The sequence below is a fragment of the Sturnus vulgaris genome, chromosome 12 (genome assembly GCF_052056855.1).
Source record: "Sturnus vulgaris isolate bStuVul1 chromosome 12, bStuVul1.hap1, whole genome shotgun sequence".
Lineage (NCBI taxonomy): Eukaryota > Metazoa > Chordata > Aves > Passeriformes > Sturnidae > Sturnus > Sturnus vulgaris.
This window is the reverse complement of record NC_142254.1, coordinates 17,963,159-17,986,641: the sequence shown is the minus strand read 5'-3', so window position 1 is coordinate 17,986,641 and position 23,483 is coordinate 17,963,159. Positions and strand designations below refer to the sequence as shown.

At 40.4% G+C, this 23,483-nt stretch overlaps 1 protein-coding gene across 2 annotated transcripts in view; it reads right to left on the bottom strand.

Annotated features, from left to right (window-relative positions):
• CDH13 (cadherin 13) overlaps positions 1–23,483 on the bottom strand; it is a 429,361-nt gene that overhangs the window by 73,558 nt on the left and 332,320 nt on the right. For both annotated transcript variants that reach the window (XM_014874444.2, XM_014874443.2), the window contains exon 8: positions 4,324–4,464. In XM_014874444.2, the coding sequence (XP_014729930.1) occupies positions 4,324–4,464 (141 nt within the window). The remainder of the gene's footprint in view (positions 1–4,323; positions 4,465–23,483) is intronic.

Sequence of the window (23,483 nt, the reverse complement as noted above, 5' to 3'; positions counted from 1 at the left end):
GTCATAAATCATGGTGACAAGCAACCTATCCACTCACAGGTCTCTACAGGAACTGATGAATCATTTATTAAAGCTCCCATTAGTCATTTATTACTCTTTTATAAACCATTTATCAGCTGGTATTCAAAATGGGAGCAAATCATATTTTTCACTTAAGATTCCCAGCTCTACTGTATCTCAAGTCTCACTGTGGTGTGTTTTGTCAAATTACACAAATTTTATTCTGTTCACAGGAGGCAAGATCGCAAGACTGGAAATGTTTTTTTCTAAGAACATATATATTAAAAAAAAATTATACCAGAAAAGGTATTTTTCCTAATCTTGTTCTCCCTGGTGTCAAAGAATTATTTCTGATGTTACATTTCTTTGTCCCAGAAATTGATGGATTTGAAGGTGAGGCTGGAAGAGGCAGAAAGAGGAATTGTGGGAGGAATGGTTGCTCCTGGACAAATGAAGTCTCTGTTTGTTATGTGCCAGTGAGAGCACTGTGACAAATCCCACTTTTCCAGGTTTGGCTGAGGATGGCCTGAAATCTCAAATCTGTGGCAGAGGAGAAATGGGGGAACTGGGGGTACTGCAGAAAAATCATCCCCCTTCAGCCACACCCTGCATTCCTCTTCAAGTGCCTGACAGGATTTACCAAGGAGAGACAATATATCTGATATTAAGGGAAAATAACACATTAAAGAGCAGCAATGGAAGTTTAAAAAAATTCAGGGCAGAAGATAAAGGCAAACAGAGTCAGAGGAATCTCATTTCTGAGTAGGCAGGAATGGAATAAGTAGGATTCATTGGACTATTCTTCTGGAGAAGGAAGAAAAGACAGAAAGGGGTCAAGTCCATATCTTTCTTGTGCTAAAACTCATTTTTTTTCCTCCCCAATGTTTTAGGCAGTATCTGGGCAGAGCCAGGCCTCCAGGAATACAAGAGGAGAATTTGCCAGCTCGTGTCTTTCAGCAGATGCTACGCTGTTAATTTTTCATCACACCGCAGCCACAGTGACATTAACTCTGGACTAAATCCTTTTTTTTTTTTGCAGGATACAACACTGCAGTGATCTGTCAGCCACTCTTACAGTGACACAAGAAAAGAATTCTCATTTTTGGAATGTTCTAGGTATAAAAGCAATACTCAGCACCATAAGTGTTCACCCAGTCCAGCTCATTCCCACCCACTTGGAATATCCTGCAGGATTCAAGACAGGTACCAGCTTTTCCAGAACAATCTGTGCCTGCTCCCTGCTTTGATTCATTCCTTATTTCCACATAAGCAATCCCTTGCTGCTGAACAAAATTTGAGTCTAAGGCCTTTCCCTGCTGGAAAGGAAACTCCAAAATCCTTTGTGACACAAAATAATAATTCATAACATTAATTTTAAAACTTTTTCCCATTACAGAAATAAGGCTGTAAATTTTACAAAGAGGCCACTAACTTTGCAAGTATCTCTATTTTCAGTCTCTGTAATTTCAATCTGGCACAATATCCCAGCCACTGTGACCTTTTAAAAGGTAGACCTTGCTACCTCACCTGGGATTTTTGGAGGCACTCTTAAAATATTGCTCTATTTGGCATTAAAGATGAAATTATTAAAACCCCTGGAGGGAACAGGGTACTGTTTGCACACCTGAATGGATTTTTACACTGCTCAGAGCCTATTATAAGCAGGAAGTGTAGATGTGAGACAGAACAAGACAGATATTTTGGCAGCGTGAGGAGTGACAGGGCAGTAAGCAAATAATGAACTGGGCTGGATCCCACGAAGCATTGCCTCATTTATTGAGCCATCAAAGCCTCGAGGGCTTCAGCTTTTCCTCTGCAGGTAATAATGGAATTGCTCTGCTGGATCACAGCCAGGATGCTCAGCTTCTCCTGGGCTTACACCCTGACACTCCATGGATGAACCTGTCCTGCCTCAGACTGGCCCAGGGAGGGGGAAAGGTGGGTGGGAGAACAGAACCCCTGGACAAGCTCTCCCAGGAGAGGAAATTTTCACAGGATCACGTAGGGATAGGACAAGTGGGGATGGACTTTAGCTAAAGGAATGTGGATTTAAATTGGATATTTGAAAGGAATTCCTCCCTGGGAGGGTGGTGAGGAACAGGTTGTCCCGAGATGTGGCTGCCCCATCCCTGAAAGTGTCCAAGGCCAGGTAATAAAATAAATAAACGAAGCTGCACTCTGGAATCAAAGCTTCAGATCTACTGAATTTGAGCTTTCTCCTTCAGAAGCTGCCTTAGAAAAGATTGGTTTTTTTTCTTTCAGCTCTAATTCGAATCAATAGTATTGCAGCCTGTGGTGTGCAACTGGTATTAAAATGCAATAACTAAGCACTTTCAGCAGAAAATCAAATAAAGTGGCAATAAATTAATTGACAGACACCTCCCTCCTCTTACACACTTATTCTAAAGAGAGAACCTGCTCCTAAAGGGGCTGGCACCACACATTAAATGCTGATTTTTCCTGCCTTCTTCATGGAATAGGAATATCACTCAGCAAGGCAGAGGGAAGATTTCTGAGGTCATCAGCATCTCTAAATAGTGAAAGGTTCAAACTCACATCAAACCACTAAAAAAAAAAAAAGAGATGTCACTATGGAAAACAGAAAAAAATGCAAGAAGAATATCTAAAGAAAATAAGACAATGTTGTCTCTTCACACCTATTTAACTTCCATGCTAAAACCCCCAAACTTTCCAGGGCATAAAGTATCTTTTACTGTCACTGGCAGAACTGAATTTATGAGCATTTCTGAATTTCCACAGAAATTGATACCAACAGTGCATTTGTGGCTAAGCAGGCACATGAATTTTTGTGTCCAAATTGCCAAATTATTAAGTCAAACATATATAATTATAGAAAGACCTCTTCAAAAGAATTCTATCTGGAAATATTTCTTCCAGAGAAGAATTCTCCAACTTTGGAAATTCAAGTAGGAAGGACTCTGACTGACATGAATTGCTATCAATATTGATTAATCCAATAAATTCTTATTTCTAAGTACAACAAGCTGTCCTTGTACATTGTTATTTTCCAGAGGGTTAAAAAAAATACAGCATTTCAAAGATATTTTAAGTATTGGTTGTCAGGAAACAGCTTTCAGAGCATTAAAGGCCTGATCTAAAAGGTAATTCTAAGGGAATTAATAGCTTGATCATAGTCACTTAATTGTCACCTATGTCCTTGAAAGGTTTGGATCAGTCTCTCCATGATAATTTTTAGGTGACTGAAACATTAATGCCAAAGCATTTTACTTGTGTAATTATAGATATTTCCTTGGCAAAATTGTCATTGTTTCTATTTGTTCTTATTTTTCTTTTTTTTTTTTTAACCCTTCTCTGTCATGTTTCAATCTGGTATTTATTTACTTTGTAGTTATACAATAAGTAATTTTTCAAGTAAAATACCTGGAATTTGTTTCAATATAATCCGTTGCCAAATGACTAATATTAGGCCAGGAAACAAATTTTTTAAAGGAAAATATACTTCTGGCTAAATAAAAAAAAAAACTTCTACTGCAACAGGCTTTTCTTCTTCCACAATTATCTTAAAATCAAGATCCTCAGGTTTACTTCTCATATTTTTGGGATTTTTGTTTTCCTTAGAAGTTTGCAGAGTCCCAGGAAACCTTTACAGCAAAATTGAACCTGGCTGTTATAAGGTGAAACTTTCAAAAGACTTTAATTCCCTCCAGATCCCAAAAAACCAAACTCAGTAGATGTAGGGGATGGAAGAGAGCAGTGTGAGCAGGGCAGGAGCTCTGGTGGGTGCAGACAGGGAATTCCCTGGGGTTTATCAGAACTTTCCAGCACCTTTCAGCTGAATTCAATTTACAGGGCAAAAAAAAAAACCATCCCTGGAAAATTCCAGCTGTAGGTTAAATTTGAAGCTTTTAGGACTGGAACTTTAATTACAGAACCCCAAGCTCTGGCTGGCTCACAGGGGAAGTGCTGTAGACAGGCAGAAAATGTTGTTTTCATCCACAGTCCTGACCATCCAAAGCCTTAAGCTACTTTTGCTATTTCTCCCCACAGGAGCAAAAGGAGAAAGTTACCACCAGCAAATTTATTTTATGGGTTTGTAGCCCTGGTAGCCAATCTCTAAATGACATAATTTTTTACCTTGTGGTTGCACTGTGGTTTGGAACTGATGCACACACGTTTATTAACGTGAAAAAAAGAGAAAAGAGCAGCTCCAGGAAAGTCTGTCACACTGAGCTAAAACATTCTGTACGTGTCTCCTTTCCTTAAAGAACATCTTTATATTTAGAAGCCAGCTAATTACGATGACTTGCACTGTTTTGTAGAGAACAGATGGCCAGCTCTTACCTCCTTCTTGGTGAATTCTGGTGCGTGGTCATTTTTGTCATCGATAAGGATGGTGGCAGTGGCTGTGCCTGTCAGTCCCACATCCATCCCACCCATATCCTTGGCTTCTATGACCAGCTCATACTTTGGGCTTTCCATAGTCTGAGAAAAAAAAAAAAAAACAACAAAAAACAGAAAAGGAAAGGTTAAGGAAAAAAAAAAACAAAAACACAGAGATAACATACTGTTTTAAATTAATATTAAATAATGAATTAAATAAACCCCAAAACTTTATTTGGCCTAATAAAACTTAGCAGAGAACAGATCTGTTATCATAGTTTGACTGAAACATAAGCACAGCTTTCTATGATATCAGCTGCTACCCTGGAAACCTCATTTGCAATCCAGCATGAAGGTGAATATTGGTAAACAGTACATAATTTATCCTGTTATTTAGGAAGATTAGGAAAGAGGTAAGAAATTAAAATATACTTGCTCTTTAAGAGTAAGCTCTACCTTCAGTGCACCAATATTTAGCAGCTTGCTTCATCAGTGTTATGATGGGTACATAATTAAATACTAATGTCACAATCTACATATAAATTCACTTTATTAAATTCCATTCATTCTGGGTATTAGCATTTAGACTGGTAATCTAAGTTTGCTCCACTGCAAGAAACAAAAAAGCAGTTTCCAAAATGGACAGAGATTTCCAGTTGCTGCCCAAAGCAAATATGTAGACTGATATTAATGATTTCTAATACTGATATCTGATTGCCATGACATGGGTTCTTATCCACCTACTGCAGAAGCACAGGCCCATAGCAAAATCCAACTGAATTTCCACTCATAAAACACAGCCTGAATCTGGTAAAAACCCGTTTGTGGTCAGTTCTGGAATGGGAATGTGCCAGACTTTGGAATTCCCATCTCTCCCATCAGGGATGGAAGCACACACGTCTGAAAGCTGCACCAGGGCTCAGCAATAGCTCTGAGCTGCTCTCAGCCTCAGAACCTGCTCCCCTGGAACTCACAGGGAATTCTGGCATGGCTTTCACTGGGAACTTCATTGAAATGAGTTTTGTGTGGCTGGAACCATCTGCCCAAAGGCCACGGGAGCAGCCCCAGCACAGAGACACAGATGGGGAAGTGCTGCACTCTGGAGTCACACACTGACAACATTACACGGCCCAGGAGTGTTTGTCCAAACCCTCCTGCAAAACAAATAAAAATAAACCTGGATCCCAGGGGAAAGCTGCAGCCAAGCCACTGCTTTTTGGAACTGCAGGAGCCCAGGATTCCCAGCTTTGCCATCCTCACCCATAGCCTTTATCCAGCACTTTTCCAGGGAATTGGCAGCAGGGACACAACCCAGCAAAGCATCCTCTTGGGTCACCCAATCTGCTCTGTAGCCAAGGGATTTGGGAGCTTTTCCCAAAGAGAGAATTCTGCATTATATGTTTTCCTGAGCACATCCCATCATCTCTGGTTTTTTGGAGAACGTGTGAGAAGGAGATCCCAGCTCCACTGTACGTAGATTTTGAAGCATTTTTAGGTCAAGAGAGAAGCAACCACCTCGCTTACTCATCAGATCAGCTATTATGAAACAATGTATTTGTATGTAAAGTCAACAAGTCAAGCCAGGAGATAAATTTTGTCTTAAAAACGTATGGACTGCTAGGAAATCAGATGCCACTGTCACACAGGAGATCCTAAGAAATCTATTTCATGAAGTCTTACATTATTCCATGAAATTCATCTCAGAAAGCGGCAAACCAAGAACAGGAATTTGATTTATAACATCATAAAAAAATATGCAAAGAAGCATTACTGACATGTCTGCAACACAGACTCACACCATGGAGGGGAACTAAATTTACAGTTTTCATACATTTGTTTTCTAAAGTGCATTAAAACCTGAGTGAGACTTCTGTCCCCTCCCCTAGCTGAAACTTTTTCATTATTTTGATTAGAAAGTCATTACTATTGTATGGAAAATGTGCAAAGCCATTTATCACTTCATGTTTATAAGCCTCTTTGCTCAGAAAGAAGCCCATTTTTACTCACAAATTGGCCTTTTTTTCCTTTGAAAACCTTCCCATTTTCTATTGAAAGCAAGCCCATTTATGCTAGAAATTGCATCTACTGCAGCAGAAATGCCTGTGACAGGAGTCCAATGTTTAAGCTCACGCAAAATGTGAAAAACATTGAATTTTGAGTAGTATTTCATGTAATTATGAATACTTCACACTTCCCTGCTATGCAGCACTTCCTACAACTCGTTCTGACACCAAATATTTGCTTTGTTGGAGGAAGCAGCTGCTAACAGATGCAAACCCTGAGCAGAGGCTTGTTCCCATCAGAGACTCTCTTTGCATTCTCTTGTAAAGGACCTTTCAGAATTCTCCTGCTCCCAGCCCGGCCGAGTCAGGCAGCAGCAGGGATTGTTTGGAGCAGTGTGATTTACCAAAAACTGGATTTTTGCAGGCAGAGCAGGGCTCCCTGTGCTCCCAGCAGCCCCGTTCTGCAGGGATGCTGCTGCAGAGGGGCTGTGCTGGGGGCTCAGGGCTGCTCTGGAAGATCTCATGGCACCTCCTCAGCATTTCCCTCTTCTCAGGGCTCAGACCTTTGACCCCAGTGTGTTCTCCCTCCTTTTTCTCCTGTCTTGTGAGGAATTAGTGCTGCTGGAAGGAGGCAGTGGAGGAGAACATCCTTCCTCCCCAGTGTCCGTCCCTGCCCAGCTGCACGGGGGCAAGAAATGCAGCACCCAAAATTTGTATCATTTTGGGGCCCCACAGAGACTCAGACATGTCCCACCAAGTCACTGCCTGTCACTAAACCCAGGCTTGCTCCTAAATGACCTAAGCACGGCCTTGCAAAAGCAATCCAATCAATGCCACTTGTTTAGTGAGATATTAGCAACAGAAATAAGCCCCAGCTCTCAACAAGTGGGATCTGCAGCTGCAAAGGGTAATGGATTATTTTAATAAATGAACATCAAGTCGCTGCTGGTGTGGCTTGCTATTTATCTACTGTGACTTTGTGGAGTGTGACACTGTTGAGAGGGTTTGTATAATTACAGCAGGAGAGCCATTCCTTTCCCCATAAATTTTCCCTGTAGCCATTCAGCCACGGCAGGGGTGACACTGCCAGCTCGTGTGGCTTTCCAAGGAGGTGAGCTGTGTCCCGAGTGCTCCCTCCAAAGGTCCCCTCCCTGCCACCCCCACCAGAGTTAACGTTGCCATCAGGTGCCACTGCCCTGCTGCCCTGACAAAACTGGCTCAGCACCACAGAGCAGGGACAGGCAGCAAAGGCGCTTTTTCAGAGCTCAGGCTCCTGACAAAGCCAGCAGGAGCTGATCACAACACAGCCAAATAAGCAGCGCACTCACAGGAGAAACAAACTAAGAGAGAGCTGTTGGGAAATGCTGAATGAAGCCAGGTGATGATGGGTTTCTGCTGGGTTTTAACCTTTCAGTATTACACATACAATAAAAACCTATCAGTGAGTGAAGAGAAGAGAGTCTTGACTGTCAATATTTCAGACCAGCAGCAGGAACAGTCCAAGCCTTGGTCTGGGCTGTCCAAATTCAGCTGGAATTGGCAGCACCATCGGTGCAGTAGAACTCAAAATGTAAGGTGAGAACCGGTGGAACTGCTTGGGTGATTACAGGGAAGGTTCAGGGTCCTTGAGGCTGTGAGTCCCTGCAGCAGCAGGACTCCAATCATTTCCCCCAATTCCATATTCCTCCCCTGCAAAACACCCATGGATTGCATATTTTGGACAGGGCACGCTCAGTACCACAGCACCCAGCCTTCCTTTAGTGCTTCAGTCGTCATAAAAAAAAAAATAAAAAAAATCTACATCTATATCTACATCTATCTATATCTATATCTAATCTATATCTATATCATCTATTTCTATGTCTATATCTATCTATATGTAGGAGACAATAGAAATCCCCAAATTTTGGGAAGCAAACAATGCACGGAACATTCAAAATCCTTACAAAGGATCGATGCTTTCAATACTAATTATCAATAGAGAGTATTCTGACTATTCCGTGGATATTTGTATTTCTGTAATGATGTAACAGTGCCTCGACTCTTCTATTTGTAATTCTGTTTATAAACTATGTATTCATGCATAATTCTGTATCAGGAGTGTGCTGCCTTATCGTATTTGGTACTAATGACTTTATAATATAATGCTAACCAGAAAGAAAAATTCTTCGGGTTGAAATCATTTCAGTTGGTGCTAAATAAATGCTTGTGTTCATTTAAGATGATAATTGCATATAATGCATACTGAATATGTCCTATTAAGACATAATCAATGTTCTTGTTGAGTAACAATATCAACATTGAATCTAACATTATCCGAGTACGCTTGTCAGGATTTTGACAAATGTAAAATTAAAAAAAAATGAAGCAAAGTGACTATTAGCAGCTCTAACAGACATAATGCTTTGATAATTATAATATCAGCCTTTATTTTAAATGCCAGTTTCTGCTGCTTAAAAAGGGCCATATACACAGAGGCTTTGCATTTAGAGTTTGAATTACAGTTTGATGAATAGAAAAACCCAAACTATTCTGTAACATAAATCCTCTTTAGCTCACCAATTTCCAATTTTTTCATATCATAAAGGAAGGTCTACAGTTTAATCACGGTAATAATGTACTTCTGTTATGAAGAAAATCAATATCTATTTACTACCCATGGGAGACGTGGAGTCCATGGATATATCTGGAAGCAAAAGGAAGACTAAATTTTCTCCTTCAGCAGTAGCCATTAAAAAAGGAAAGAGGTTGCTCCAAAGTGTTTGAACCAAATTGGTTTCCTGGCCAGAGTTATTTGTTTTCCATCATGATGAAATCTGTGACTATTTAATATATAGGGTGTATAGGATCAAGACTTTAATTCCTCATAACTTACATATTTATTTTAAATTTTGCATAAATTTGCACATTTAATTCATCATAATGCTGGCCTCACCATAGGGCTTGTGTACATGGATGAGTTTGTTACGTTTTACATGAAAATACAGGAATTTTATGGCCATACTTTCAACAGCCTGTGAAAAATTACAAGTTTTGGCTGATGTACAAATTAGGATTTGGATATTGAATTGATATCACTTTGTAGAAGGCTGTACACATGTGCATCTTGGCTGTTATATATATATATTTTAATATAAATTTTAATAGAAATATTAACACCACTTAAGGGAGTTTCCTTACATAGATAATGATATTCATCAGAATTTCTCCTCAGGTGGAGATCACCAACCACTAGGACAGAACAATGGCTGAAGCTCGGGTTTAGTCTGAGCTATTTCCTCTTAAATCATTATTGTTAGTTAGGCTACTACTAAAAGTAAGCCCAGGGAAGAGAGCAAATATTCAGTATTTTAAATAAAAACCTTAATTGTTCTAAAAGACACAACACCACTGAACGTGGTGGCCCTACACTGATTTTTACCAGGCAAAGATATTTCCCTTCATAACAGAGGGATGTTGATGTGCAACAGCTGCTCACTAGATGCTCATGGTTTGGGAAAAAGATTGTTTTCCATGTCAGCTGTGCTAGAAGTATAAAGTACTATAATAATTTTTAATAGCTTTGGAGAATAAGAATCACAATGTTCCAAGGAAAATACTTGCTGTCAAATACACTGAAATCACCCTTTTCTTTTAAAAACACAAGCTATGTTTCAGCTTTCCTCCCGGATCAATGTATGTAATTTCTTTTTTTCTTTTCTTTTTTCAGGCAAAAAGTTCAGTTGATCCTCATAATTAAACAGTGCTGCAGAAATCTTTCACTCCAGTGTGAAAGCATCAATTATTATGTAACTTTTTGTGCTGATTTTAGACCACTTAATCACTCTCATAATTCCACACTCGGAGGTGCCAGGAATACAAGGACAGCACTGCTGTCACCCAGACAATGGCTGCAGTGAGGGTCTGCTCCCCAGGAATGGGCTTGGGGAGGGAAAAGACAACTCCATTGTGGTCTGTAAACAATTCCAGACTCTGATGTGTGCAAACATTCCCTGCCTGCATGTCACTGACTGTAAAAAACACACACAGCCATCCTTGCTGGGACAGAGCTCCTCTGGGCTCAGAACTCATGGGAATTCCAGATCTCAGAATCCATGGGAATTCCAGAACTCAAAATCCATGGGAATTCCAGAGCTCAGAACTCATGGGAATTCCAGATCTCAGAATCCATGGGAATTCCAGAACTCAAAATCCATGGGAACTCCAGAGCTCAGAATCCATGGGAATTCCAGAACTCAAAATCCATGGGAATTCCAGATCTCAGAATCCATGGGAACTCCAGAACTCAGAATCCATGGGAATTCCAGAACTCAGAACTCATGGGAACTCCAGATCTCAGAATCCATGGGAATTCCAGAGCTCAAAATCCATGGGAATTCCAGAGCTCAGAATTCAGGACAATTTCAGAGTTTGGAACTCAGGACAATTCCAGAGCTCACAATTCCACAATCCATGACAGTTCCAGAGCTCACAGTCCATGACAGTTCCAGAGCTCACAATCCATGACAATCCAGCTCCCCTGCCCTTCCTGCAGCCACAGGATTCTTTTGGGAGAGGAGCCATGGAAGTCGTGGCACAGCTGCCCATGTGCTGCATCAGAATCTTCCCTTTCACAGAGCCTGCACCTCCAGCCCTGCCTGTACCTGCAGCACTGAGTATTCTAAAATGCTTTGAATGGTACCTGGCACTACTCCTATTCCTTAGAGACTCTCAGCCTATCACTGTTTGTACTCCAATTTTTGGTGCTGGATAGAAAATACTGTATGCCATCCACGTTAATGAACTGTACCCCCCAAAAATCCCAGGGATGCACTAGGTTGCATCATTTCCCTGGTGCTTAACATTTTCCAAAGCTTCATACTGAACACTGCAACAGTGCTAGAAAGCAAAAAATTTCCAAGGGTTTTTCCATTAAAATCAGAATATATGGTTGGAGACATTAAGAGTCTGACTGACAAATGCAGGAGGCACCATTCTTGCCTTTCCTGATTATTACACTTCTAAAAAAATATCACAACTACTATACAAAATGCCAAGTTATGCCTAATTATAATTGCAAAGGTAACAATTTAGACAAAGCATATGAAAAGAGCCATGTCTCAGAAGAAATTTCTGTATCAGGACACCTGGCTGTGTGAGGGAAGGTAAGAAGCAGTTGAACTTTTCCAACAGGACTTTCAGTCTGGTTGTCTCCACCAGCAAAATCTCAAGTGAGCTGTGAGGAGCACTCAAGATAAGAATTCTCTTCTGTATTATAAATATTTTCTTCAAAGAAGCTTTTTTTTTTTTTCCCAAATCACTGTGTTGCTGTAACAAATGTTCATTTCTACAAATCAATATATTTCCATAAAAACTGGTCTCCTGCAACACCCAATCAGCTTTATTTGCAGTGTTAATTATATATTTCATTTTAACAGTCACAATTTGCAATTCAAATAATCCACAGGCCAAAAGGTATTTGCTGAAAAATGGTCAAATAATTTTCAGCTATTAACATATTAGAGTTGTACAATCTGTTTGCAGACAATTTGTGAGGAGAAAAGAGGGCAAAGTTGTTCTAATAAATTATTAGTTGCAAATTATTGAATCATTCCTAGTCCCTGCTGTAGGTAGGAATGAGTCTATTTAAATCCAAAAACATGAAAGGAGAGACAAGTTTCTCCTACACAGTAACCTCAAATGGATTTTTAGTAGAGACAGCTTTTCAAATATCTCTCTATAAAAATCCCAGTGCCAAGAGAATTCCCTGAGTATGTGAAGGGTGTAAAGGTCAGATAAAATGGATCAGGACAGAGATGAGCAAAGGAACTCTCAGAGAGGAGAGCTCGGGAGCAACCCCAAAAGCATTCAAGCCTGAAAAGATTCTCAGGCTAGAATAAATCAGCACAGCTCCACTGATTTCAAATGGACTTCCCAGGTTTATTTACACTTTTATTAAGCTCTATCTTGCCCAGTGTGTGAATAAAAAACTGGCAGGTTCCCATAGGTTTGTATTCAAACCAAACCAGAACTCAGGGTGAGAGGTTGCTTCCAAAACATCACAGCACCAAAACCATGGGAACCAAAGTTCCCAGAGCTCACACTTTGGAAAAAAAGTCCCCACATTCCCCAAAAGAGGAGGATGAAGGTGACTCTTCCTGCCTTGTTGCAGCTATAATCACATAAAAACTAGGGAAATCTGCAGTACTCACAAGAGGGTGCCTGTGTTTGTGCAGCACAGCCCTGGACACTGGTGACAAGTCCAAGGCATGGACCTGCAGGGGAGGGGGTCATCCCATGCTGTAAATATTCCATACAGAAGGAATATCAGCTGATCAGCACTCCCTTTGCTCACTGGGGACAAATTGCTTTCCCAAGAGCTGTGGCCAGGAGCCAATGCCACTTCTCAGTGACCTCACTGATAAACACACCCTGACCTGCAGCCCCAGAGCAGGGCAGCCCTTCACTGAGCACAGAAACAAAAGGATCAGGATCAAGCAGCTTTCCCCATGCTTGAGTTTGCTCCTCCTTGAGTCTGATTCAGGCTCAAGAAATCTTGAGGTGTTTCCTGCAGGCTTTCCTGCTTGAACAGCCCTGGAATTTTATCTCCTTGAGATGCCAAGAAGGAGTTTGGAACAAGGCAGAAGTAACGATTTTATGTCGAAGGAAAGCAGATTTAGATTGGATGTGAGGCAGAAATTCTTCTCTGTGAGGGTGGGCAGGCCCTGGCACAGGGTGCCCAGAGCAGCTGTGGCTGTCCCTGGATCCCTGGAAGTGTCCAAGGCCAGGCTGCACAGGGCTTGGACAGTGGGAGGTGTCCCTGCCACGGCAGGGCCAGAAGAAGATGAGCTTTAAGGTCTCTTCCAACACAAAACTCTATGATTCCATGCAAACTTGGAGCTCTTCAACTTAAGGTTATTTTCCATATTTTTCTTGCCTTACAAACCCGGGTCTGAACCAGCAGCAAATCAGGGCACAGCTTAAATCCTGACACCACAGGACCCTGTGTCCCCAGACTGCACTTCCTAGTGCAGAGTTCTCAAGAAATGCATTGCAGGACTCTGAGTGAAACCCAATGCTGATTATTTTATGATCTTCTGCCATCAAGCAATCCATCATCTCAAAAGAGCTGAATTTATATTTATCAAGTTTATATCTCTGAGACCTGCCTGGATTGCAATCCAACACTTGCTCCAATCTACCTCATCATCCCAAGACACCACAGACCCACACAGAGCTTTTCTTCACCTTTTCATCAAACAGCAAATCCTGTTGGATGTCCAGCCGAGTCCAGATGATTGAGATGCATCCATCTGACCAGAGCAATGCCAGGGAAGGGTTTGTGTGCACTGCTGCTCAGGACACACCTTGGGATCTGACCTTTCCCATTGCCTGCACTTTTCACTCCTCTTTGTATCACTGACAGGGTGACAATGGAATTTCTCCCAGCTGAAATTCAGCCGGAGGATATGCCCTGGGCCTCGCCTGTTTCTCACAGTCCCAAAGGCTGTGACACCACGGCAGTGTGGCACTCACAAGACCAGGATGAACCATCTGAAAGGACCTCTTGGTCCTCCACCCTTAACCCCAGCCAGCACCTCCACATCCACAACAGCTTAGCATCATTCCTGTGCCCTGCTTCCACTGCAGGAGGGGAACCAGGCTCTTTGTTTGCTAGAACAGGCTGTGACAAAATCTTTGCACAGCAGCTGAGGATAAAAGTTTGCCATGAGTTTCAATTTGTAATCATCTAACCCAGTATTTTCTGCCTAGGCAGTAAAAGATAATAAGTTTTGTCATACCTGCCTAATGCCAAATTTTTAGATGATGTGTTATCAAATGAATCAAAATGAAGCTTACTGGGTTAACATCAGAAATCACATTCTCACAAATTAGGCCCACTTAGATTAAATTTCCCTCCCTAAACATTCCAATTCCCCCAACAGAAAGCAATGTGATAAAGGTCAGGATGGAAATCGTGTTTCTGCTGTGTAATCTGCTTTGCAAATTTGTATCAGTGGTCAAAATGCCCAGAAAACTCAATTACTGACTTGTTACCACAACCATATATCAGCAGGCCTCAGCAGACAGAGGTTATTTCTAAAATTAGTACCCTAATGCAAAAAGCAGATTCTGTGATTCCAGATGTACAGCCTTTGCTTGATGTTTATATTGTTAAATATTAATGGAAGCACTGTCTATTATTTCAGGCAAATTATCAGGGACATAATAGTCTAGTTAAATTGGTGCATTGTCAGTTGGAGCTGGAGAGGAAAAAAAGCCTCTGTGTCTGCTTGAACACCACATTTCAACATGATATTCTAATCAAAATAGTCATCAAATGTTACTTTTAATCACTATTATCATTTTTCCTTGAACTTTCATTTTTTATGCAAATCTTATTTTAGAGCTTAGTGTTCTATTGCCAGCAATAATTCCAGGTAGCTTTTGAAAGAGAGGACCCTGCTGAGAGTGTAATGAATCAGTAAATGATACCAGCTTTGCTCGTGGACAAAAACAATTCTGGTGGCTGCATTTACACTCTCTTTGGGTTGTACCTGCAGAATATAAATTGGCCTAATTCTAAATCATCCAAGGGAAAATGATGCAAAATGGATTTCAATTACACTATTTCTGTTTTACCAAGAAGCTTATCACACTATGGGGTGAAAAATCAACCTCTCCATAGGATTTGTGTTCTGGTGAAAGATGTAACAATGGAATTTCACATTTAAAATTTCTCCAGTCAATTTCATTCTTTTCTTTCTTACTCCTACGTATCTTTTTGTCACTTCATTTAATGATAAAGAAATAATTAAATCCCTTTTTTGGAAGTCCTGCATTTTCTGCTTCAGTTAAAAAGTTCTCTTTTTGCTAGACTTTCATAAACTACTTTTATTTTCCAAGAGCATCTGCCAACCAAACAGCTTCCCACCATCATCTTTAAGTCAGGCTTTGTCTTCTTGCAACCAAACCAACACTTGTATGTTATTCTCACTCTCAGATGTAGCCTGTCACTGCCTCATGCAGATTTTTACACTGCAGTACAGTTGCTTTTGTGAAACAATAATTTAGATGACAGAAAATATAGGACAGGTTGCTCAAATAAGAAGAAATAATACTGCAGTATAAACTCGGCTTCCCTGCTGTGCTCATGCTACTCAATGTCAGAAATTTCTGGAGGCCTGGTGTTCTATAAAGTTGTTTTATATACAACTTTCCTTAGGAGAACTCCCACGGCACGGTGGAAAGAAAAACAAAGTCCTGCCAATGTGCAGAATTAGGAAAGAAATGAAGATAAGAGTTAATGACTGAGAGAAATCTACTTTTTTTTTTTTTTAAAGGAAGACAAACTGCAATTAAGTGAAAAACATGTAGCACCATGAGACAGAGGGAAGGTGAATGCAGGAGGTGGGATACAGGAGGACGTGGGGGTGAGCAGAGGTCAGGGAACTACAATGGAGAGAGCTCAGAAAGGGTTTTGCAAACCCAAGTCCCATTTCCAGGCAGTTCTTGTAGACTAAAAGCAGTGAAGCCAACAAAGGGGAGAACGGTATGGGAGGCACTGGTAGCAGGAGGAGAAGTGGGAGGGAAGAATACCTGAGCCCTTTGAAGAACTGGCAAGAGTTAGAGCCAGTAACGCTATAAAAAGAACTTTTCAAAGCCAGCAGGAGCTGAGCTGTGGATCTGAGCAGCTCTGCCATACCCAGCCCAGCCCTGGAAACCCTGAGCCTCGGGGGCAGCTTTCAGAACCACAGCCCTGTCCTGCTGCCCTCGGCCCTTGCCCTGAAGGTGAAGGGTTTGGATTTTGCTGCTTGTCCAGGTTGTGCTCCCTGGGGATGTGGAATGCTCCTAAACTGCACAGTTTGGGTGCCTCAGCTCTGCCAAATCCACACCCAGCTGTTCTGGAGAGAGAAGTGTTCAGTCTACTCACTCCTGAGTGCCTGAAGGGATCCACACATCCCTGAGCTCCCAGTGTGGCTCACAGGGCACAGCCTGATGGGATCCACACATCCCTGAGCTCCCAGTGTGGCTCACAGGGCACAGCCTGATGGGATCCACACATCCCTGAGCTCCCAGTGTGGCTCACAGGGCACAGCCTGAAGGGATCCACACATCCCTGAGCTCCCAGTGTGGCTCAGAGGGCACACTCAGAACTGCAGCACTGACAAATCCTGCCTGCAGCCAGAATGTTCTGATAAGCAAGCCTGGCCACAAGCAAGGCAGGAGCTTTGGAAAGCATGAAAAAAAACTGGGTCAAAATCCATCTCCTCTTAGACACACGTAGACAAATGTAATTTTATATTGCTGACAGCTCCTAAAGATCTGCAATTAAACCAAATAAATGGCTGAGGCACCTTTTCAATTCTTTGCAGATTGGCATTTCCTGTGCCTGGAACGTGCACCGTGAAACCTGAAATTTGTATTTCAGGGCATCCTCCAACAGGATATTTCATAGTGACCTCAACCAGCTGACATTTCTGCAGGCCACAGACTGTGGGACATTCTGGAATGCCCTGTAACCTGTACTGAGCCCAGGAAACTTTTATTCACGTAATTAATTTATATGCACAAATCTCTTGCTGAAACCAGCACTGAGCTGCAGAATCAGGTTCATGTGCTGGAACTACTCCAAACTACTTCTGCAAAATGAGAATCAAAGCAGGCCCAGCAACCGTAGATCTAATGGGATTTAAATATAATTAATATTGAATACTAAAAATTATAATGTGTAATCATAATGACAATTCAAGCTTAACAAGAGCAGCACAGTAATGAATGAATTAAAAGCAATACACTTTCTCACTCTCAACAGAAGTGTTTGAAACTGTGTTTTAATACAAATCCACTGTTTGAACTGAGATTAACAAATATTAGTCTCATTATAAATTTTAATATTATTTGCATAAACTTTATTGAGAGAGAAAGAAAAGGAAGAAAGAAATTTCAATTTCACAAGAAAACTGGAAAATTGAATTTTCTTAAAGGCCTATCTTAAAAGTCACTTTAAGTTAAACAGATTTCCAGAGGCAGGAAATGCTGAGTTAACACTACAACAAATTGGAAGGGAGGCTACAAGTGAAACAATTAGCTTAATAAAGAGATGGAGAAGATGCTTCTAAAATTACTGCCTTTGTCAAATGTTCAGCGTCTTAAGCCTGGTAAGATGCTGTTTATCAAAGTAGGAATGCAATTGCTGGTGAAAATGTGAAATAAAATTCATATTATTAGATAAACAATGTTTTAAAGCAGGACTATGGTACACAGATGAAAGTAAAGCAGAATAAAAAGAAATCAGCACCTAGGATTCTTCTCTGGGATTCAACTGGTAATTAAGGAAGAATTCAGTTATCTTCCAGCATTCTCCCTTCCCCAAGCTTTGGATTCTCTCTATCTACTCTTGTTTCAAAAATATTATTTGGCTAAAAAGGTGGGGTTTTTTCTTGTGAAGGAGGACCTACAAGAGAGTGTCAAAATATGACGAGTTTGGACTCCACTGATTTCCCTGGGCCTGAGGTTTTGATTTGGTTCTAGGCCAGAGCAGGTAAAATGCATTTATAATACCCATGGAATTTATCAGACTTTTTTTTTTTTTTTTTTCCCAGTTCCAGGTGGTGAAGAACAGCATCAAACAGCACCCATTTGAGAGATCATTCATATCATTCATCATTTTGAGTATCCCACTGAACCCTCCCCACACAGAGATAACCAACACCTCGACATTTGGGCCATTATGGAAATTTTCCCTTACAATACACTCAGGAAAGCAGTACTTTAAAGGAAAATGTCATAGCACCAGGGAAGGAAAATATGCAGCTTTTAAAGTGCCTCCAAACAGTGGCAAATTACAAAGCATTTTATTATTATTTTATATTTATTTATTATTAGCATTTTTTATTATTTTTAATTATATTTAGTATTTATTTTATTTATGGCAGATTGAAGGATCATGCTAAGTTTAATCAATATTTTTGAGACATGGTTCCCCAGAATCCAAGCCTTTTAAGCAGAATTTTATACAACTGAGACATTCCTCCATCAATATTGAGAGCAGACAATTGATCCCTCTGTTGCACAGAATGTCTCCTAAACCAGCCCTACATTAAAGGAGCATCACATCCTGCCCTTAAAGTTTATTTACAGATGCTCTGTTTACCAAAGGTCAACACACTTGTTCTTACAGCATCCAGAACCTCTCCCTGCAGGGATCAAAGGAAATATTATGGGATCTTTGACTGGTGTGCAACTGCTGGAATTTTTCCAGTAATCCCCAAACCAACTGGCTAATCATAAAGGCACCTCTGAATAGAATTCTGTCTTCTAAAGGACCTGCTGGAATGTGCAGTGGGGGGCCAGGAGGGCTTCACTTCCCCTTGGAAGGATAAATCCAGCAGGTGCCCCCTTTGTACGTGCTGTTGGTATCCAGTGACTTCAGATTTCACATGCTGCTCTTCCATTCGCTCCCTTCCCCACACAGACAAGTTACCAGGAAATACAATTTAATTATAAAATTAATTATAAAGTGAGATCTCTCGGTGACAGGTGGAAAAGGGACGGGAGAAAAGCTACACAGAAATTCACCCTTACAGCGAAGGGCGCTGCAATAACTCCACTGTCAGCAGCTGTACGAGCCCATGTCAATGAACACGTTTAGGAAACAACAGTTTAGGTTAAGTAACTTTAAAAAGCACAAAGCTTTCATCCTCAACGTGCCTTATTTAGCAGGACCTCTTTTCCCAAGCCTTGCACGACAGCGAGGATCCAGCCATCAAAGGACACACAGTTTAAATCTGACAGTGCTACTCTTGCTGTGCAAGCCATCAGTTTAGTGTGCCAGCAGGACACCCAGAAGTAATGAAATGTGTCTCTACATGCAGATCCTGGTGTCTAGCACAAACACCCATTAGCTGGATGCAGCAACACCCCCCCGGGCAGGTTAACTGAGGCAGTGATAAATGGCATGACTCCAGAGGTCACGCTGAAAATCACATCTACAAACAGACCGAGAGCGTTCCAGCTCCTAATCTGGAGCTCTGAGCGCTCCCTCCCTTTTAGTTATAAATGAAAAGATCAAGACTGCCTTTCTGCTTTCACAAGGAGCTGCACCATTCCCTTGGTGGCTGATGCACGTGTCCCTGTGTCCCTGTGTCTGTCCCCACTTTGCCTGGCTGGCTCAAAACCTGCAGCCTAAAGGGTCATGTCCCCACAAATCCAACATCACAGGGAAAGAAAACACCATGTGTCCTCCTTGTTTCTACTGGCGTGCCTTCTGTGTTTCAGTGGTTTTCTTGTTTGAATATTTTCATCTTCACTGAGCGTTTCAGTAAAATCAAGAGTTTAATTACCTGGGGAGGCAGCAGGGGTGTCAGGCTTTTGGGTGAGGTCAGCTGCTGACTGCTTGTCACTGAGGGGCTCTAATTGGAGCATTTGCCTGACAATTTGAAAGGCAATAAGCTTTATAAAAAGAGATTTGCATTTCTAGTTTGGTTTAGGTGTGTTTTAGCTTATTAGGACTTCTGAGGAAACAGCATGCACATGCTTATTTTCCTGAGACTAACTTTAAACCCTCTAGGCCTGTAGGAAGTTTGTTTCTACCATTTAATGGCTATTTTTGTTTGGTGCAATAGGGGTCTCTGCTGCTCACACAAAATTTGAGGCATACCTGTTCAGATGAAGTTTTTACCTGGAGGACAACAGCTGAGCTTCACTTGGGAAAACAATAAGGAAAAATAAAGTCAAAATTCTTAAGCCACTTGGCCTAGATTTCTCGATGGCCAAAGTGTCACACAGCCATTCCCTGAAGAGGCAATAAAAATATTCTAATATTAAAGAGGTCATCACACACACTTAGAAAATACTCTGTGTGTGTCAACCTTTGAAGACCTGAGGAAGAACCTCTGTTATTCATGCCATTGAATGAATGTGTACCTTCCTTCCCCTGTGTGCCTTCCAATTCTTTATAGAGAAAGCTTAATGGCCATGGATTATTTGCCTCATTGGTTATGGTACTTGGAAATAAAACAATGGGAAATATTCATTACAATGCTCCCTTGTATTGAACTTCCACTTGGCTGAAGTATTAAAACAAGCTGCAAGGAAAATTAAATCTCAGAAAAAAAATGGCAGGTTTATTTATGAACGTGAGAGACAAACTAACAGCTCTATTCCTCTTGGTTTGCACGGTTATACTGTAAGAGCTCTCAGCTCTGGGCTTACTCTGTCTATCCAACAGGTTTTTGTTCTCTTCTATTACTAGGTGGCAGCCTAAGAACAGGAACTGGGGGCATATGGGAGGTGAGATTACAAAAACAAACCAAAAGAACCCAGCAACAACAACAAAGCCACCAAATGACTGCATAGAATAAAAAAAAAAAGAAATTCATTGTCACATTCAGTATTTCACAAAGAATAATTTGTGTTGTGAAATTTGAACGTCTTAGTAATTATAAAATTCCAAACACACTGACTAAGGGGTAATCTCAGAAAAAGATATTAATGGAACAAAGGTCTGAGGAATATTAGGGTGAAAATCTACCTATAATTTCTTCATCAGTTATTACAGATTGAGATAGATATTTTTCGAGAAACCTCTGCAATATATTTTGACAAAGCAAATATCAAAATATCTCAAATGGTACAAAAATATTCATTTATTATGTTATTTTATTGTGACTAAAGATCAGAGATTCATGAGTTGATTATAGTTTGCTGTGTGGAATCAATAACATTAAACAGGCAAATTGATCTCTAAAAGCTTTAAATTATTCTTAGCTGAGAAGCTAAATATAGGCTTTCCTTGAATGCATGTGAAAAGTGTACATTGGATATCGCTGGATATTGACAGTTTATTAGCTGAATAGTCACTAATTACCTTTTTTGACATCCTAATGACCAGTGCTTTCTGCTGTCAATAAGCTGTGGCTGTAATCCCAAAATGCTGCTCCAAGTCAACGCTGAACTAAATCCACATCACTCAGTAAAAGTGGTAAATTACTCCCCTGGAAGTGGAATTCCTAAAGCCCTGGTTAGTGCATTTGATGACTGTCTCATTAATAATAGAGCAAAAACGCTTCAGGGATTTATGGCGGCAAGAACTGATGATTAAATCCTTTTTTAGATTTAAGGGTGGCGTGAAAGTGCCATCTGAGATCCAGGAAGAGCGATAGGGATTTCGTCCTGCTTGCTTCTTCCTGAAGATAAGGTGACTTCTTTCCCAGCACTTTTACATTTCATCTCTAAAGTGAATTAATATTTTTAAAGGCCAAGCTTGTGGTTTCATTTTTCACTTTGACAGGTTCTGAAATGCAGATAGATTTGATATCATATGGAATATTTCTCTTGTTTTAGTTTAGTCATCTTTTGTTCTAATGCCATAACAAACCAGTGACTTTTCAAATGACCCTGCAAAAACACAAGATCAGAAAACAAAGCTGTTCCTGTCCAGCTGGGAAATCATCTGCTCATCTTGAGGAAGCTGCTTTTTGTTCTTATTTTTTTTTCCCTTTTCCAGCAGTTTCTTTTTAATCTATCCTAGCAAGGGTTTTAACAACAAAGGATCTCTTTGAAAAATCCTGTTGAGATTTATAATAGTGAAAATTCTTAGCACTGAAGTTCAAAGGTGACACTACAACAAACTGCTTGTCTCACCTGTGTCCTTTCATTTTCCTACTTGGTAATTATTTTGGGGGGTTTTGCAATGCTAAAAGGAAACATCAAACACTGAGTTTTAAATAATTACAATATGTAAATATAGATGCCTGTAGATAAAGCTATAATATAATATAAAGGAGGGAACCCAGGGACTGTAGGAATAACCAATGTCCCTGTGCACATCAGGCCACAAGAGATGGAAAACACTTGCTAGAGAATAGATTTGCTATTTTGAGGAGAATATTGCTTTATTTGCCATGGAAAAAGACACCTTGCTTTCACTTTGGGAAAGAGCTGGCAGTTTTAGAAAGAGTTTTGCCTCCCAACTGCCTGGATCACCCTGAGGATCTGCCTAGGGGAAGAATTGATGAAATCCAAGCCTGTTGAAGTATTGAACTTCCACTTGTCTTTGTAGAGCTGCAGGTAGAGTGTCTTTTACCAAAAAATAAAGAATTTGTTTATTAGAAAATTCTCTATGTAATGCATGCAGAAGTGTAAAGGAGGTGTCAGCAGGGTTTATCTAACACATGCATTAAAGCATTAGCATGAGTGTGCTGACTATGCAGAAGATATAATTTCTTGGTCTAGAAACTTGCTCTAAGTGCTGCAATCTTGATTTTAAATTAGCTATTAAATTATAATATGTGGTTTACTAAACAGTAATTAAAATCTAATTTTTATTAATGCTGTGAATATTAATCCATCCCAGGTTCATTTGTTTTACATAATTCTTATAAAGCAATGCATTGCTGCTCTTCTAAAATATTTTTTGTGCAGCACTTCCTCCAAGAGGAACTGAAAAAGGTCCCTGTATGCATCCAACAGTTCTCAGTGTGATTTATTTTTGAGAAACTAACACCATATGGGCTCTCACAGCATCCACTCTAATGGCATTGGCCACTGGCTTATTTTTCTGTGCTGTTTTGTAGACTCTGAGGACATGAGGTGAATGCAAAACCTGCCTGGAAGGTATCAAAGTGATGGAGCATTAGTCAGGAGAAGAGAAAACTTCTCCAAGTGATGATTGACTAGGGATGTGTTTTCCTGCAGACATTTTACATTGTATAATGAAGCCATAATATGAGCATACATTATTCTGTGTCTTCATTAGAAATTTAAACAAGCTGTAAGAGCACTGAGGATAGACCCCAACGAGCACAGCAGAGCTCAGGGGGTGATTTATTATCATCTTAAACAGAAGCAGAATTGGACTTGACACCACAAACTTTGATTCACCTGCATCAAGACAACTACATGTCACTAATTCCAGCATGAAGTAACACCCAGAATACAAATTAGAATTGGAACAGTGTTTTCCAACTGCTTCAATTCATTCTAAAACAACAGGCAAGTCATGACAAGATGGAAATTAATTTTAAAAAATTCAAAAAATTTCTGGCCAGTATCTGATATATCAATTGCAAAGTCATTCAGTTGCATTGTACAGCTAAATGGCTAAAACTTTATATTACTTGATTAAACAGAACA